Here is an 18,415-nt window from a genome sequence, read left to right on the forward strand (position 1 = left end):
CACCTGGCACAGTGGTTTGGGCTCACAGAGTCTTGGCTGACCCACCTGAATCTCAGTGTCCAGGAACATATAAACTCCTGAAAGGTGACCAATTGGGCAAGTAAATAACTATCAGCTCATTTCAGGTTAGAAAGATGTTAAAAATCTACCAATTTCATCAACCTATTAACATTAGAAATACTGCCCGTAATTTGTGAAGGTGGTTTAATGTTTTTCCCGGACCAAATAGTACATGGATGTAGACTTTTTCTATTAGTAAAATCACCATTTCCTGGCTCTAGATATACTGTTTGATTGGAGGTGTTCACAATTTAGGCAATAATTAGCTTGGAACCTGGGAGAAAGTGTCCACAGAATGAGGATAAATATGGGACCAGGAAAACAGCACCAAGTTCATTTTCCCAGAAATTGCCTTCAAATGAAAAAGCATCTATGTCTTTTATCCTCTATTTATTAACCTTCTAGGTCCCCCTCCTATGGAATTAACCAATGGATCCTCAGAAACTATCCTGAGTTAGTTAATGATTGATTACTCACACTGACTGACCCTCTCGGTTTTACCTGTCATACAGGAAGCTTGTGGTGCTCTGCCCTTTATATTATGAGCTGGCTCAGAAACAGGGAACAGAGTGGCTGTCTCTGTTGCTAAGACCAAAACAACTGACACACCTTGGAAGTTTGTTTATTGGGATGGCCAAAGAGTACTTGTGGTTTGAGGGGCTTCCTTTCCTTACAGCTACTGTTAGAGACCTGAGATCTTTGCGGGATGAATTTGTGGTGAAGGATGAAGATGTCATTATACTTTCTTACCCAAAGTCAGGTAAGGACGCAGAGTCAGCAATTGAGGAGGTGGTAGAAGGAGGTGATTAGTGTGGTGTCTTAATGGAGCATGGACTCAGAGAGAGGGATTTATATAGGCAATTATAATGCAAAGGGATGTGACTACCAGAGCACTGCAGAGATATGGAAAGCCTTATATGAGAGGAGGCTAAGGAAGATTTAGGTGATTGTGTTGGGTGTTAAAGGGGGAAGGATACCAAGGAATCTGGGCAGAAAAGGAAACATCTCTCCTGAGATGGCCAGAGTAAATGTGATGTGGTATAAAAGAAAAACTTATTCTTGATTAAATGGCAAGGAAGACTTTATTTAAGACTTTGCAATAAGGGCGAGTGAATGAATTCAACCCTGAATATAGCAGATAGCTCAGGATTATCAGGCAATAAGCAGAGGAAGGGGGGGTGTCACTGGATGGAAAATTACTAAGAGAATTTGACTGGACATCAGAATTGGGAGAGTTGCGCTAAAGTGGCCTAACAAGATCCTTGCTAAGGCAAGTCAAGTTCATGGACATCAAGGATGCAGACCTTGAGAAGATATCAAGGGTAGGAGGAGTCTTGGTACTGATTTAGCAGGATTCCTGCTAAAACTTGGGACAGCAAGGATGGACACTGAAGGCCAAGGTCGAGGTCTAGTTGAAAAGATGGCTCAGAAGAGTCTGACTAAAGTTTGTTCAAGGAGAGAGAGTTTGTCAGAGGTGAGGGAACAGAACAGAGCAAGATATGTGGAATGGTCCAGATTTCAAATATACTGAGAGGTAGTCAAGTATCTAAAAAAACAAAACAAAAAACAAAAAACATTGCAGAGAGTAGGGGCAGGAGAGTAGCAGGAGATGAGATTGTATTTGTTTGAAATGTTAAAATAATGTGGAACCTTGAAATCTTGCTATGGAATTAGAAAATTATCAAGTCAATGCAAATCCATGCAAAGCGTTTAAATGGCAAAGTGGCAGGATATGTGCAAAGACCACTAGGTGCTCCCTATGAAATTAGAATTTTAAGAGGGCAGGCTTAGTAGGGAGCAGTACATCAGATTAGATTTGATAAGGCTATGTCAATAGGTGATTCAACTGACAGCTATGGTCAGGACTAGGATAGTGACAGAGAACACGGAAGTTATGAAATACTTAGGCAGTGGGAACAAAGTGATTTGGTAACTATTTGGATTAGGCAGCGTTTCTGAATTATTGCACCACTAACACTTTGGACCAGATACTGAATTTTTTGGGAGACATTACAGTTTTTTTTTTTTCTTAGTATTTCTTTTAATTTGATTTTGTTCACTGTCATTTTTTTTTAATTTATTTTTAATTTATTGGGGTGACAATTGTTAGTAAAATTACATAGATTTCAGGTGTGCAATTCTGTATCACATCATCCATAAATCACATTGTGTGTTCACCACCCAGAGTCAGCTCCCCTTCCATTACCATACATTTGATCCCTCTCACCCTCATCCCCCACCCCCCAACCCCTTTACCTTCTGGTAATCACCAAATTACGTTCCCCAGATTAATATTCAAGCCCGTGGCCATCCTATGGTCACCGATTGCCCTCCAATCCCCTCACCCTCCCCCCCACCCCCCACCCCTCCCGCCCATCTAGCAACCCTCAGTTTTTCCTCATTGTCTCCCAAACTGTTTCTGATTAGTTCATTCACTTATTCTTTTCTTTAGAATCCGCAAATAAGTGAGATCATATGGTACTTATCTTTCTCTGTCTGACTTATTTCACTTAACATAATGTTCTCTAGACTAATGGAAATAATATGAGATACGAAAGAATGTAATTGGGAAAAATGTAAATATTAAGAAAGGGCATTTGTGTAGTGGTTCAACAGTATATTCAGTGTGTTGCTGAAGAATATTTGGGGCAAGACATTTTCTCCTGCTGACCTGGTCCAGAGCAACATAAATAAAACAAATATATGAGGCAGATGTAGACAGCTGCTGGTAACAGAACACCTGACAAACACATGTTAACATACAGGGATTTGCTTTTATTTTATAATGAAAAGACTAAAGATAGGCTGTGGTCTACTTCATTCAAAATTTCACTAATTCGGTGCAGCAGACCAGCTGGTGTCTCTGGCTGTGTGGGCCTTCTCCTCGTGGCTGCCTGAGTTGTGAGCAGTATGTCCTCGCCGCTCATTCAAAGGCAGAAGCAGATGGCTGCAAGTGGCTGAGCAGTTCCCTCCTTCCTTCTTTCTGAGTGGGAAATATCGTTCTTCTCTTGAAGCTTCCCAGAACATTTCTCTGGTATAACGCTTCCAGGCATCCAGGCGCATTGTCAATCCTAGCTTCAATTGAGTAGGGAAGAACTAGCATTTGGCTCTTATAAATTCAAAAACAGTGTCTGCCTCACTGAGAGTGTGTGTCCACATTTCTTACCTGCACTATCTGAAAGTTCTCCTTGAATGGAAGGCCCCTGGCTTGGAAGGTGGCAGAGCTCACTCTTCTGATGGAGTTTGGATGCCCATAGAAGCTTCCTGCCTTAATTATTTTCCCTCTGCTTTGCCTGATAGTGCGTATGTGAGTCAAGCTGTATGTATGTACGGAATGGGATCAATGGTTTTGGGGGTTCAGGGTTGTACACATGATTAGGAGGGAGCAAAGGATATTGAACAGTAGCAGCAAGAGTAATAAGACACCAACAACTCCATTTCTGGTACATGCCAAAAGAATTGAATGCTGGGACGCAGATATTTATATACCCATGTTCATAGCAGCATTATTCATAATAGTGAAAAGATACAATTTACCTAAATATCCATAATGAATGAATAAATAAATAAAATGTGGTATACACATGCAATGGAATATTATTCAGCCTTAAAATAAGATGAAATTCTGACACATGCTACAACATAGATGAACCTTGAGGACATTACGTTCAGTGAAATAAGCCAGTCACGAAAGGACAAATACTGTATGATTCCACTTACATGAGGTTCCCAGAGTGGTCAAATTCAGAGAGACCAACAATAGAATGGTGTTGCCAGAGGCCGGGAGGATGGGGAAGAGTGAATTGTTGTTTAATTGGTACAGAGTTTCAGCTTTGCAAGAAGAGTTCTGGAGATCTGAGGGAACAACAATGTGACTGTACCTGACATTACTGAGCTGAACACATCAAAATTGTTAAGATGATGAATTTTGTTGTATGTAATTTACCACAGTTGCATTTCTTTTTATTTAAAAAGAATAGTAGGGCAAATGTCATATGGTCTCATGGAAACCAAAGGGACAGACTGTTTCAAGAATGAAGGATCGATTGAACGTGACGAAGGCAAAGTAATGTGAGAAATGAAACATAGGTTGGATTCATGGACATAGGCTCATGGCTAAAATAACAGTGTCTTTAAGATGTAGCGGTGGAGTCAAAAGTCAGACGGAAGCAGGTGACACTCTCTTCTTCTTTATCCAGGAACCAACTGGATGCTGGAGATTGTCAGTCTGATCCACACCAAGGGGGATCCCAGCTGGGTCAAGACTGTTTTGAACTGGGAACGTTCACCATGGATAGAAATCCAGGAAGGGTTTGATCTCATAAAGAATCAGAAAGACCCACGCTCCTACAACTCCCACCTCCCTATTCAACTCTTCCCCAAGTCATTCTTCCAGTCCAAGGCCAAGGTGAGCTACATACACAATGTAGATTGGATCACTTCCCGGGCTGTCCTGAATGCCTGTCTGTTAGGGACATGGTCAATATGTGATTCAGTAAAGTGAGAAATTAGAAAAGATTGTTCCAAGCTACAATGTCGCATTGCAGACACCCTCCCTGGTGCTGGTCCAGAGCACACTGAGTCTTTAGGTAAATAAAGCCCTGCATGCACCACCACCACCAAGGCAGCCAACACTGATGTGACCGCGCGGGAAGCAGCCCAACTGTAAACAGCACCTGTGTTTCAGAGAAAATGTGGGTTTGTCACTCACGTTTGAAACCCAACTGGGTTTTTCCAATGATGACGTCACCAACGTTGGGCGGGTCTTTTCCATCACTGGTCCGCAGACCTCCGATGCGTAATCTCAGGAGCTCGAAAGGAAGGCTGTAATCTTGAGTGACCTTGGGCTATAAATGTGCATTTTCCCTCATCTGAGATTATAGATTAAAACATATTTCACCAAAAATATTATCCAAATTGTATGAAACTCTCTCAAACCATCTTATGCGATGCGGTGGTAGGAATATTAAGAAAATATTCTAATGTCCCAGGGTCTTACAATATATGAGTATTGTGCTGTATTTCTGTTTGTTTTCTGTCAGGTTCATTTATTTGACTGTGATCACCATCATTACCCAGAGCATGTTTATTTTGTTACTTTTGTTTTTTACTCTTTTACACTGACCTGGCTGAATGCTTAAAACATTATAGAAATTTAAGAAAATAGTGGACCATTAGAGAATAAATAAAATGAAAACAAATAAACAAAAAATCCCAGGACGAAGCTCTGTAAAATGATTGTGATTTTGTGTCAAAAACTAAGGTTTCAACCTTGGCTGTGCAGACGTTGCCCATGGAGAGCTAGTGGCATGTCTTTAAAGCTCCATTTCTCCATGTCTACACTGACAGTTTCATCCCTCCACACATGCGTTCCTGCTGCGTTGTTCATTCCTGTGTGCTTTCGTGTAGTTTTGTCTCTTGATACATTTAGGTATCATGCACCTAATGCATCAGGCTCTGCACATGGACCGGGAGCAAAGTGATGAGTAAGATGTCCTCACACCACATCCAAAAGCTCTTAGAGAGTTTGGGGAAAATAATAAGAAAGAGGCGTAATGAGTTCATTACATCGTGACAACATTCTTTACTGAGAGCTTAGCTTCCTATCAGATCCCAGTGTACACTTCATGAATCATATCTAGTTTAAGAACTATAATAAATAGGTTAAGAGGGTGAGGCAGGGAGAAAAATATAAAGGGTGGATTGGGGCAGCCCCAGTGATCAGCGCTGATGAGTTAGGCAAACAGAGGCCGACTTCGGGACTTGATCAGGGCCTGAGTGAGGGCGAGCTGGAGTTTGTGGCTGAGGGAGACAGAGCGATTCCAATTACCACAAACTTTCTTTATGCAATTTCCCCATAATTTTTAGATTTACTTTCATTATAATAACCGACTATGGTGTTGTTTTGCTTTCAACAGTCAGCTGTCTTTTCAGTTAATTACAAGAGCAAAGAACATACTGTCTTGTGTATTCGAGAGCCGACTGAGGCTCGTCCCCCCTTCCTGCATGTGACTGTGAGCTCCCCTCTCTGAAGGCCTTCCTCTGGGATGTGTTATAATGTGGAGCTTCTAGCAATAAGGCCCGTCAGCTTTCATGTTTCTAAGACTATCTTTATTCCATCCTCCTTTGTTAAGGATGTTTTTTTCGTTTTTTGTTTTTTGTTTTTGTTTTTTACTGGATATAGAATGAAGGGCTGATGGTGTTGGCTTTTTTCTGCAGTGGCTAAAAGGCAGCTTTCCATCTTCATTAGGGTTCCATTGTTTGATGAAAAGTAGGACTTGTTCTTCTCCCTTTCCCACTGGACGTGATGCATGTGTTTTATCTGCCTTCTTCCAGTGCCTCCTCAGGGTCCCAGGGGTGTTGATGAGCTGGTAGCAATAGCTGCCCTCTGGTAAGGGTCTCGGGATCTTGGTCTGTGCATGACAGACCAGCCCTCAGCCATGGATTTACAGACGGCCCCTCTCTGCAGACCACCCCTCCTGATGTCCCTCTATGGCAAGTCCAGTCACATGGCCGCCCTTGACTTTGACTTTTGCCTCCTCAGGTCCCTGTGACTGCTCTGCTTGGGTCATATTCTAGTTTTGTTTGCTATGGTTGAGAAATCATCCCCACAAGGACAGCAGGGTGATCGGGGGCTCCATTTGCTAGGGTCCTTCTCGTGTGAGTCTCACTCTTGCATGGCCTCATGTGTACTGTCTGACAAGTGTTACTGATATAGTTCATCTAGTTTTATAGTTTTCTGTATCTGGAAGACGAGTCAGTAGCAGCTAGTCCATCATCACCAGAAGTAGACACCATATCTTATTGCCAGTTTTGGAAGGGGTTAAGCTGAGAGAATTACCTAGGAGATTCACAAGGGAGTTACACTGCTGGGTTGTTTGTCAGGATGTCAAGGGCCTGGAATTGTGGCAAGATATCTTTTCAGAAGATTAGAGAGTGTGATGTTGAAGAATTGAGGGAACCACATATATTGTATCTTTTAGTGCTGGGTGCTCACATGCCAATGATCCCCCCCTTACACACTCACACAAATCTGTTGTATCTCTCCATCTTCTTCACATGGGCTCAGATATCTCACTAGACCTCGAGACTCCTTTGCTTGATTTCCTTCATGGCCCCGATATATAAATGTTCTCAACCACTTATGATCAACAACCTAGCTGTATGTCAAGTCTTCTCCATGTCTATGTGACTCTCCTGTACATGTGAAAACAAGCCTTAAGCAGAGCTTAAAAGCTAAGAGATCCTCCTACTTACTCCTTTCTGTCTACCTGCCTCCCCACTTGAGCAAACATTTGAGAAACTCTCAGGTTTGTATTAAGTTTGCACCATCTACAGCAGCATCATGAATTTATTCATGCCACAATTGTGAATTTTATAAAAGACTATTAACATCTATCTGATTAGGACCTGGGAGATGTTCATATGGTAGAAATTTCTAGGAAAAGAAACAGAAGCCAGGAAAACAAACTTCCTGGGAGAGTACTGAATAGGGATCACTGGCAGAGTCCCAACAAAATTCAGAATTCCTGATTCACAGCCCAAAACTTCTTAAACAGTGATGCCAAAATGTAATAACATAATTTTCCTTGCAAAACTTTAGAAATCATCCCCATGCCTTGTATCATAATGTCCTTGAGGACAGAAATGATCCATGTCTTGTTCACAGCTCCTTCTATAGAGCCTAAGTAAATGTCTGCCACATGGTGCATTCTCAATAAATTTTGTTAAGTCAGTGACTTAAAGAAGATTGAGTTGTAGCTGACATTTTAATGGAAGTTGGATTTTTCTCTACTTGTAGAAGTCCTGGAGCATGAAAATGGACACATTTAATCTCATTATCTCTTTTTTTCATTTAAGGCTATTTACGTTATGAGGAATCCCAGAGATGTTATTGTTTCTGGTTATCATTTCTTTAAAGTAATGGTGCTTGCCAAAAGCACAGATTCATTTGAAGAATATTTTGAATGGTTCCTTCAAGGAAATGGTGAGTCTGACTCAAAATATGGGTTCTAAGGAGAAGGGTGGGGTTTCTGCACTTCATCTCCAGGTCATATTTTCTCATGGTTTAAACAACCACGTTGCAATCCAACCTAGATGTTGCAAAATCTATAGACATTCCGGTTAACACAGAATCTTAGTCAAACATGCTTTGCTCCCACACTATGTTTCTAAGTGTTATGCACGTATAAAAAGATAATTCACCACACTCAAAAAAGGAGAAGTGTGAATTCAAACTACACTGAGGTGCCATTTCTCACCTATCGTGTTGGGAAGTGTATAAGTTTCCTATCTGCACTGTAAGAAATCACCACAAATTTAGTGGCTTAAAACAACCATCCCATATTTCTTATGTTGTGGAGTTTAGACATCCAAAATATGTTTTATGGGCTAAAATTAATGTGAAGGCCTAGCTACATTCCATTCTTGAGGCTCTGGGAAAGAATTAAATTCCAGCTTCTACAGTCTACCCACATTTCTTGGCGTATGGCCACATCCTTCCAAACTCTATTGTAATCACATCTCTGATTCTGATACTCCTGCCTCTCTCTTAGGAGGACACTTGTAATGACATTGTTTCTACCTGGATGATCCAAGGTGATCTCTCCATCTGAAGATCCTTAATCCCGTCTTCAAAATATCACCTGTCATGAAAAGTAACATATTCAGAAATGTGGGATTGTCCATGGATATCTTTGTGGGGCCATTATTCTGCTTACCAGAACTCAGTTTCAAAATATTTGAGTCACACTATGGCAACAAGACTCTGGGGAAACAGGCATGCTCCTCTGTTGCTAGTAGAATGAGAAATGGTACAAACCTATCTGGGGTAATTTTGCAAATTCTGACATTCTAGCATTTACATTTTCATGTCTAATTTCCCTTTCTCCAATGGAACAAAAATATGTACAAGGAAAAATACAAACAAATGAAAGACAAATTTATAAGAATATTCAAACGACCCTTATTTGGCAAGTGCCTTATTTGGGAAAAATGGACATTATCATAAGGATAGGATCACTTGACATATGGTTCCCCAGCTGCAGTCACCTGAACAGAGTGCATATGTGACAGGAAAACATTCTCATAAGACGCGCTGTCCCAAAGGTTTGGGGTAGGTGAAGGAGAGGCAAAAAACACGTGTTATCTACAGTTAATTATATCCTGTTATTCACAGAAGAACAAAGATATAGACTCCAAACTAGGTGGAGTTTAAGTATAGCTCTTTCATTTGCTAACTGAATTCTCTTCACAATTCAAAATCATTTTATCACATGGACACCTGGAACTCCTCTTAAATATGATATCTAATATAGCACCCACTGTTTGGCCATCTAGGCAGTAAATGCAGAATTCTATTTCTTATGCAAATGAGAGAAAAAGAAAAAGAATTTCCAGCACTTTAATCACTTGCTCATGAAATTCCTACAGCAAAGGTGAAATGTGCAGAGTTGCCTAGGCAATGAAGCTCACAGGTGTGAACCAGTCACCTTTCCTCCTCACTTCTCTTACAGTGCTGTATGGCTCTTGGTTTGATCATGTTCGTGGCTGGCTACAGATGAAAGGAAAAGAGAATTTCCTATTAATATCATATGAAGAGCTGCAACAGGTAACACTTCTTCCAAAAACTTTACTTTGTCCAACTCCTTTTCATACCTGTCTACCATCCCTCCTTTTTTAATGTTTCTATTCAACCCTTTCAGTCAGTGCTTATCCCAGAAATGTGACCAAGAAGTATCATTGCCTTTCTTCATTGACCTCCTTACTTAGCACATTTTCTTTCTTTAATTTTCTTATTTTTGTATTTTTACAATGTTTAATACATACACTGAGGAAGAACTTAACAACATATGTATACCTGCTGAGGGCTATCAGTGATTCTATGGCAAAAATCTGATGCAATCAGGGAACCCAGGACCAGTGTAAGGCGGGGATGGAGTATACGGTGGGGCTTGACAGGGTCAGGGCAGGAGCGAGAAATATTTACATATTCCCAGATTGACTGACAGCAAGGGGATTCCTGCAGGAAGGGACAATGTCAATACTCATAGGACATGTTGGTTGCCATCAAAAGAAAGTGGCTGATGTGAATTTAATAGTCTACTTGTCTCTAAAGAGCATTCTCTTAAAAAGTCTCTGCAATCACTTACTCAGATTGCACATTTTCCAGATGAACACAATGGGCTCAACCTTTTCCTGTGTTTGTTTCTATTCTCTCTCCTCCTTACTTTCATTCTCTGCTGTCTCTGTTTGTTTTCTTGTTCCCTATTGTACTTTAGTTTCATCTATCCTCTTTTGTGGTTTTCATTCTAGGACTTAAGAGCCAGTGTAGAGAGGATCAGCCAGTTCCTGGGCATGAAGCTAAGCCCAGAAGAACTGAACTCAGTGGTCAAGAATGTATCCTTCCAGGCAATGAAAGAGAATAAAATGAGCAATTACTCCCAAGCACCTGATAATTTTATAGATCACAGCAGAGGAGAATTTTTGAGAAAAGGTAAGAGAGAATTTCTCATTTTAGGACATGAATGAAATGGACAGCAAATGCCCCTGGTTGTATTGATACACTAAGATATAAAACAATGAAAATATCCGAATCTATAAAAATCACATAAGTGGTACCAGACTTTAAGAGTTTAAGGAATGAGTTTTGGTATTATAAGGTTGTAAAGAAAACTTAGTAAAAATGAAACATTGCTGATGAATAATATGTTACTTGGGGACCTATCTGGCCCCACCCATTTTACTCATATTTTCTCCTTAGAGAGTTTCCACTCATCCCATAGAGTGACCTTCTTTTCACATATATGGACAATGGGAAGATCTATTCCACCGAAAGAAGCTAGCAGATAGGGGCCTTGTGGAGAGAAAAATGAGAGGAAAGACTTAGCTTGAGTCCAAACCTACAGCTGAGTCCCCTATAATAAAGACCAAACATGTCCACTACACTCAAGGAATGAGGGTGTTGACTGCATAGATTGAGAAGATTTATTGGTTGGGGAGAACTCAATGAGATGATGACATTGGACTATTTGCTGGATTATCCAAGGCAAGAGCATTCTAGGTTAAGGAAACAGCAAGTTGAAAAACACTGGGTAATATAATTGAATGATATGCTGTTCAAATGTAGAGAGTTAAAAAGAAACGGAAGGACTGCTTGGGGAGTAGCACTCAATAGCAAGAATACCATTCCTACCTATATGACCCAGGGTAAGTCAGCATGGGAGAAAAGAACCTCCACTTTATTACTACTAAAGACATGTGTTGCGTATTAAATGGGGCACACATGTAATCCTAACACAGTGCCTCGTGTATAAGAAAGTACTTGATATATATTAGGTATCGTTGTCATTGCCATTTGTTATTTCTCAATCCTCACAATATCATTATGAGGCCAGCACTGGGAACAGTCATATTAGACAGATGGCAAATTGAAACCAATGGCCATCTGACTCCAAATAGGAAAAATATAACCACTCGGCTATATTGCCTGCATTTTCCAGGTTCCCTGTTTATGATAGATTGGCAGTAGAGACAGACACAGAAGAAGTTCAAAAGAAATCTTGAGACCGTATTTATATATCTGATCTGTAATTGTTTTCTGTGTTTGACAGGAATCACTGGAGACTGGAAAAATCACTTCACAGTGGCTCAGAGTGAAGCCTTTGATAAAGTTTACCAAGAAAAGATGGCCGGGCTTCCTCAAGGCCTATTTCCATGGGATTAATGTCCTCATATGTCTGAGTTGACCTAAATGCTGAATTTCCTGATGTTCTGTGTACGGCCATGCTTATACAAAGCCAACTTTCAGCCTACAATCCATTATATACTGAATGGAAAACAATCATGTTCCTTATTAACTTTAAGCCATGCCAGCTTCAAAAAGTTATGTAATCTCATATGTGGAGTCTAAAGAACAGAATAAACAAAAAAACAAAATGGAAGTAGACTCAGAGATATGGGGGCGGGAATCTGATGGTTGATAGATGGGGCGGGGGTGAGGATGGGGGAGAAGGTAAAGGGATTAGAAAGTACAAATTAGCTACAATATAGCCACAGAAATATGAAATACAGTTTGGGAAATATAATCAATAATGTTGTAGAGACTATGTAGGGTGTTAGATGGGGACTGGACTTATCAGGGGTTCACTCCATAGACTGTGTAGATGCCTGACCATTGCACTATACACCTGAAGCTGAAGTTGGATAACATGGAATATCATCTATTACATATATATATATATATATATATATATATATATATATATAGTACAGCATAGGGAATATAGTCAATGGAATTGTAACAGATATACACAATGTCAGGGGAGTAGTTTTGGGGGGAGGTTATCACATTGTGAGGGGTGTAAGTAAATACGTAATTATTAGCCATTTTTTCTCAGTCTAGTTGTGTAGGACACAGCTCCCTTGCCCATGCTGGTATTATAAGCGTTGTGCTCCCCTTGGCTGAGGCAGTCGGTCACCACCGCTCACGGTGGCACACGGTAGCCCATGACAGCACACAGCAGCCCCCCGCAGGCAGCTTATGCCAACCTCCAGCTGCTCACAGCAGCCCAGCTCCAGGGAGAACTGTTGTTTCAGTCTTAGTGGCTCACTGGCCCATATGGAAATCGAACCGGCGACCTCAGCATTAGGAGCACGGCACTCCAACCACCTGAGCCACCAGGCCAGCCCTGGAATACATTCTTAAATGTGGTTATGTTATACGTCATTTTAATGTATATTTCTCACTTTATGTTTTTTTGCTAATGACTTTTTAGACTATGGAAATTATGTTAGACAAAAAGCAAATTCAAGCGATTTTCTTATTTGAGTTCAAAATGGGTTGTACAGCAGCGGAGACAACTTGCAACATCAACTACGCATTTGGCCCAGGAACCGCTAACAAATGTACAGTGCAGTGGTGGTTCAAGAACTTTTGCAAAGGAGAAGAGAGCCTTGCAAATGAGGAGTATAACGGCCGGCCATTGGAAGTTGACGACAAATTGAGAGCAGTCATCGAAGCTGATCCGCATACAAGAGAAGTTGCCGAAGAACTCAACGTCGACCATTCTATAGTCATTTGGCATTTGAAGCAAATTTGAAAGGTGAAAAAACTCAATAAATGGTGCCTTATGAGCTGAGCTCAAACAAAAAAAAAATCATTGTTTTGAAGTGTCGTCTTCTCTTATTCTACACAACGAACCGTTTCTCAAATGGATTGTGACGTGCGATGAAAAGTGGATTTTATACGACAACCTGTGATGACCAGCTCAGTAGCTGGGCCTAGAAGAAGCTCTAAAGCATTTCCCAAAGTCAAACTTGCACCAAAAAAAGGTCATGGTCACTGTTTGGTGGTCTGTTGTTGGTCCAATTCACTACAGCTTTCTGAATCCCGGCGAAACCATTACATCTGAGAAGTATGCTCAGCAAATCGATGAGATACACCAAAAACTGCAATGCCTGCAGCCGGTATTGGTCAACAGAAAGGGCCCAGTTCTTCTCCATGACAATGCCCAACCAAACGTTGCACAACCAAGGCTTCAACAGTTGAACAAATTGGGCTACGAAGTTTTGCCTCATCCGCCATATTCACCTGACTGCTTGCCAACTGCTGACCTCTTCTTCAAGCATCTCAAGAAATTTTTCAGGGAATATGCTTTCACAACCAGCAGGATGCACAAAATACTTTCCAAGAGTTTGTCGAATCCTGAAGCACGGATTTTTACGCTACAGAAATAAGCAAACTTAGTTCTCGCTGGCAAATATGTGTTGATTGTAATGGTTCCTATTTTGATTAATAAAGATGTGGTTGAGCCGGGTAATAATGATTTAAAATTCATGGTCCAAAACCGCAATTACTTTTTCAGCAACCTAATACATTGTTTTGTACACCTGAAACTAATTTTAAAAAGTTACATAATATTACAAACATATAAAATAATGAAGAAAACAACATTTTAAAAGTCATGCAAATTCTAAACAGATTAATAAATAAAAGTTAATACTTTCCCATATCTATGACATATGTTACAGCACACCAGGAAACACTGCATACATATGTATCATGTCTTCCATAGCCATCCACAATCACATATTTTCTCTGTATTTTGGCATCCCATAATAAATAAGAACTTAGACTTTAGTGTGCACATTTCTGTAGTGGATGCTTTTGGTGCTGTTCTCCAACTGCTGTGAATGAGGCTGCGGAATGCTAGCAGGTGCCCTCTTTTCTGCAAAAGTGTTCTAAGCACACATAAGACATGTTTCCTGGAAGGGCAGGCCGACTGCAAGGCAAACAGCTCCCACTGAATGATGTCTATGGAAGTCCTATAAACTAACACCATGACCTACAAAGGGACTAATTTGTGGTGTGATTTATGTTCAAGCTCTCTGAGGAACCAGAAGGAAACTAGTCTCCAGTCCCAACCATATTTATACTGACTCTTTCTTCCATGGTATGCTGACGTCACTCCTGTTCTGTAGAGGACACTCATTTGTCAAATCATTTATACAAAAATGTCCATTTCAAGGCAGTCGCTAAGAGCTTCAAACAATCCTAAGGCTGTTACTCAGGGAGGGAGAAAAGGAACGTCTGTGCCCTTGTCCCAGCATCTCAGAGCCCTGTCCTAGGGACAAGAAGTAGACAACACTCAGCACATGACATAGCTCTGTGGGGCCGAGAGATGACACCACCCTAAAACTTCCCCTCCGGAGGGAGAGAGAGGAGTGGAGTGGGTGCCTCCAAAGACAAGGTTTGAGAGACTCCCAGTATCTCTTGCTGGGCTGGATGGTGAAGACCTTTCCATCCTGGAGTCCATCCATAAAGACTGGAAGAGGTGGCTCTTCTTCAAATGTGTAAAAATCAATGCATGTCTCCAAGAGTCAGAAAGAGCTGGGAACACGAGGCCACCGAATGAACAACATAAAGCCCAGTACCTGACTCCAAAGAATTGGAGATGTGAGATTCCCTGACAGACAATTCAAAATCAGTGCCTTAAAAAAGCTCAGTGCCTCATTTCACTTAGCACAATCCCCTCTAGGCCCATCCATGTCTAATATAATATTGTATTGTATATCAACCATACTGAATAAAAAATAATGATGTAACTACATAGTTAAAAACACAAGTGTATTAACAAAAAGAAATAAACTGTATTCAAAAAAGAAAGAACAACTGTATTCAAAGAGAGAAGGAGGAAGAGGAGCTCAGTGAGCCACGAGAGAACACAGACATCAAGACAAAATCGGGAAAGCACATTTTTAAAAATGAGATTTTAGAACGACATAGCAAGATAGATAAAGAGATGGTTCCTGTCCTCAGTCCCCCTCACAGAAAGAGCCATAAGCAGATGTCCAGACACAAGACTCCTTTGTGGAGATGCCAGAACCCGGGCCTGAGGCCCTGAAGTTCCCCTTGGACACAAAAATAAGGCAAACCGCAGTAGAAAAGAAAATAAGCATTTCACATTGACTGCGTCACCCAGCCCAGGCCAGCACAGCGCCACACCGAGGGGGCCACTGAGCCCACAGTGTCTCCAGTGGAGACCATGCATGGGAGACACACTTACATATCGCTCCATGGGCACCAATGAAGGAATTAGAGAGAGGAGAAGGGGGTGGGGCTATCTGCACCCTCCTTCCTGTTAAAGGCAGAGCCTGAGCTGACATCCCAACCAGTGGTCTGCTCCTCCGCGAAGCCCAAAGGTGGCCCCACATGGCCCAGCATCATGGTTGCACTTTTCACTGGTATGGGTCCCCAAGGGAGAGCCAGCCTATACCCTCCTGGCTGTGGAGCCCACCCTACCACCCCAGTCAGAAAGGGAAGCAAGTCACTGGCCCCCGCAAATGCAGAGAAAGGCTAGAAAATACTAGCTTGGAGGTGACATCCTTTGATGATAGGCTGTCCACCTTAAGGCTGCAGTATACATTATAACAATAGCTATTGTGTGGCAGGTAATGGCCACCAACATGTGACCAATCCCAGGCTAGCCTTCTGGGGAGAGCCGAGCCAACTTAGTTAAGGTCACTCAAGACCAGCTGACCCCCAGCCATCTTGCCAGCAGGGTACAGATACGGGGTACAGCAGCCGAGACCAGTATTCCCCAGTCTAGACCAGGAGAACCTCCTGTGGAGGGGAGACTGTTCCATGGCCTGACCGCTGACTGACTCTCAGGCTGGACCCAGGCAGGAAAGGTCATTTGTCATGGACTCTCTTGGAGGCTATTTTCATCTTCATCACTGTGTGTTCTAACACAAACCAGCACCCTCCCCCTGTCTTCTGGTACATGCTGGGTTGGAAAACATTCCAGTTGTCCTGACTTGGACAAGCATGCAAAAGAATATCCTGTACTTGGTAGCACTCATGGACTGGTGGGCGTGACTTGTGCCATCTTCTGCCCTGTGTAAATCTGTGGCACCTGCCAAGGGGACTGGAGATTTGTCTTGTCTTGCAGCCGCCCCAGACGTTCACATATGTAAGTTTCCTTTAAGAAATTCTATTCATTACCAGGGTCTTTCTTCCACCTTTCCCTGCCCTGCACTTACAATGGTAGATCCTGTCACAGGGCCTTTTCCTTGGACTGTGTGTACTAACACCTTCCCAATTCTTCTATTCTTGAAAAATCATTAGAGCTTTTTTTTTTTTCTTTTTCACCAACTAAGGGTTTTCCTGCAGCCCATGTTAGAGACTATGTGGGCTTCTTGTCACCCCACAGGGAATTGAGGATCCCACTGGAATCACAGTGAGGAAGCCTCAGGTGGCCCAGGGGGTCAGTGAAGTCCAGTCTGGAGACCAGACTGTTACTGTGAGGACTGGAGTATGAGTGTGAGCTGGCCAAGTGAAATGGGTGGAGGGGTGTGCTGCACACAGACCGAAAGGCTTGGGGACGCCTCTAATCTGCCTCCACTCTGTACCTCTCATCACCCCCGTGAAGAATTAGAGAAACAAACATCTCCGTCCAGAGTTTACCCTCTATCAGCTGCCAGTGTTGGTCTGTGACCGGGGACTAAGTCTAGTTTGCCCATCACTTGCCTCATTGTGCCCTGACTCTATCCTGTGTGGATTACTGACACACATCATGAAGTGCTTTCCAGATCTTTCATTTGCTTATATTCAGTGGTGTGCTGATAAATATTTAACAATGGACTGGGGTGGAGTGAAGCCTTGACTTACAGCAATTGCCTAGTCCCATCGTGAAGGATTTTAACATACTGTGGATGAAAAAGTGGCCACATATTAAACCTGACAAGGCTCAGGAGACTGAAAATAACCACATAAGATGGCGTGAGCATAAAAATTTTGTAACTAAGTGGGCCATGGTGGGATGTCATATCTTTAGCCAAAAGCTTCCTTCATAAAATTAATCTGTGCCTTTAAGTGGGCTTGTCTATTGTCTTTTTGCACCAGAGATGAAATCCTTGGAATGTCAGTAATCCCTTTTTCCAGACCAGAGCAGGAAACTACAGAATCCCTCATTACTATTCTTGTCCCTTGATTAACATCTCTATGTGAACTACTAACTACCTATGTAAAAGAGGTACCTGTCTCTCCAATTTACTTTTATGCAATCCGAGAGATTTCTGCTTTGCTTTCTCCCACCCCCTTAATCTACCACCAGTGGATTTCATGTAACCCTCCTCCTTTGATTCTATGTATAAAATAAGCTGCAAACAGCCATTTCACGGAGCATTTTCTGAATCTGTTGAGATATTGCTTCCCAGCAATTGTCAGTTTGGCTCAAATAAATTCTTATAAGCTTTCTCTTAGGCTTCATGTTTTTCGTTGACAATACCAATATGACATCAGTGAATGTCACAAGATGGCATCACTGTTGTCATGTCCTTTACATGTGGGAGAAAATGGGGAAAGGACTTAATCCTGGCTGATTCAGGAGGTACATGGGTACAATAAGATAAAATGACCATTACTATGAATGTATCATGTTCAAGAAATGAACTCAGGGTACAATAAAATAAAATATACAAGGTCAGGTAAGGGGAAAATAAACAACTCGCATGGCTATTTCCTAAGTGGTGACATACAGTAAGTAGAATCAGCCTATGATATTGTTTCTACTGTAATGCCAACACCATAGTCGGAGAAAACCAGGTCCAGTGGGACCAAGGACTTGTTCAATCAGTGACTGAGCTGTTTATGCTAAATGTCCCACTGGATAGTGGTTTTGCCTCTTCTCTTTATACTTGTAGCAGTTTTTAAGTTTTGCTATGTGTTCAGAAGGTATTCTTTGCATTAAAAACAAAGTTAGTATCTTATTTCTTCCTGGGAAATTCACCCTGTTTTCTTTTATAGTGTTGCATAGTTTTTTATATAGTGTACACTTACCTCTAAGTGTAATGG

At 41.6% G+C, this 18,415-nt stretch overlaps 1 protein-coding gene across 1 annotated transcript; it reads left to right on the forward strand.

Annotated features, from left to right (window-relative positions):
• Window positions 1-579: 579 nt before the first annotated feature.
• On the forward strand, window positions 580-12,002 carry LOC117034619 (bile salt sulfotransferase). The gene is made up of 6 exons (XM_033127801.1): window positions 580-820; window positions 4,260-4,468; window positions 7,921-8,047; window positions 9,576-9,670; window positions 10,375-10,555; window positions 11,673-12,002. The coding sequence occupies exons 1-6, from the start codon at window positions 691-693 to the stop codon at window positions 11,783-11,785; spliced, it is 855 nt and encodes a 284-aa protein (XP_032983692.1). The 5' UTR covers window positions 580-690; the 3' UTR covers window positions 11,786-12,002.
• Window positions 12,003-18,415: the final 6,413 nt, after the last annotated feature.

Source organism: Rhinolophus ferrumequinum, chromosome 15, assembly GCF_004115265.2.
Source record: "Rhinolophus ferrumequinum isolate MPI-CBG mRhiFer1 chromosome 15, mRhiFer1_v1.p, whole genome shotgun sequence".
Lineage (NCBI taxonomy): Eukaryota > Metazoa > Chordata > Mammalia > Chiroptera > Rhinolophidae > Rhinolophus > Rhinolophus ferrumequinum.

Coding starts and splice junctions, on each gene's coding strand:
- LOC117034619 (XM_033127801.1), top strand. CDS start 691: ATGGCCAAAGAGTACTTGTGGTTTGAGGGGCTTCCTTTCCTTACAGCT. Junction 4,469..7,920: donor TCTTCCAGTCCAAGGCCAAG/GTGAGCTACATA, acceptor TTTTCATTTAAG/GCTATTTACGTTATGAGGAA. Junction 8,048..9,575: donor ATGGTTCCTTCAAGGAAATG/GTGAGTCTGACT, acceptor CTTCTCTTACAG/TGCTGTATGGCTCTTGGTTT.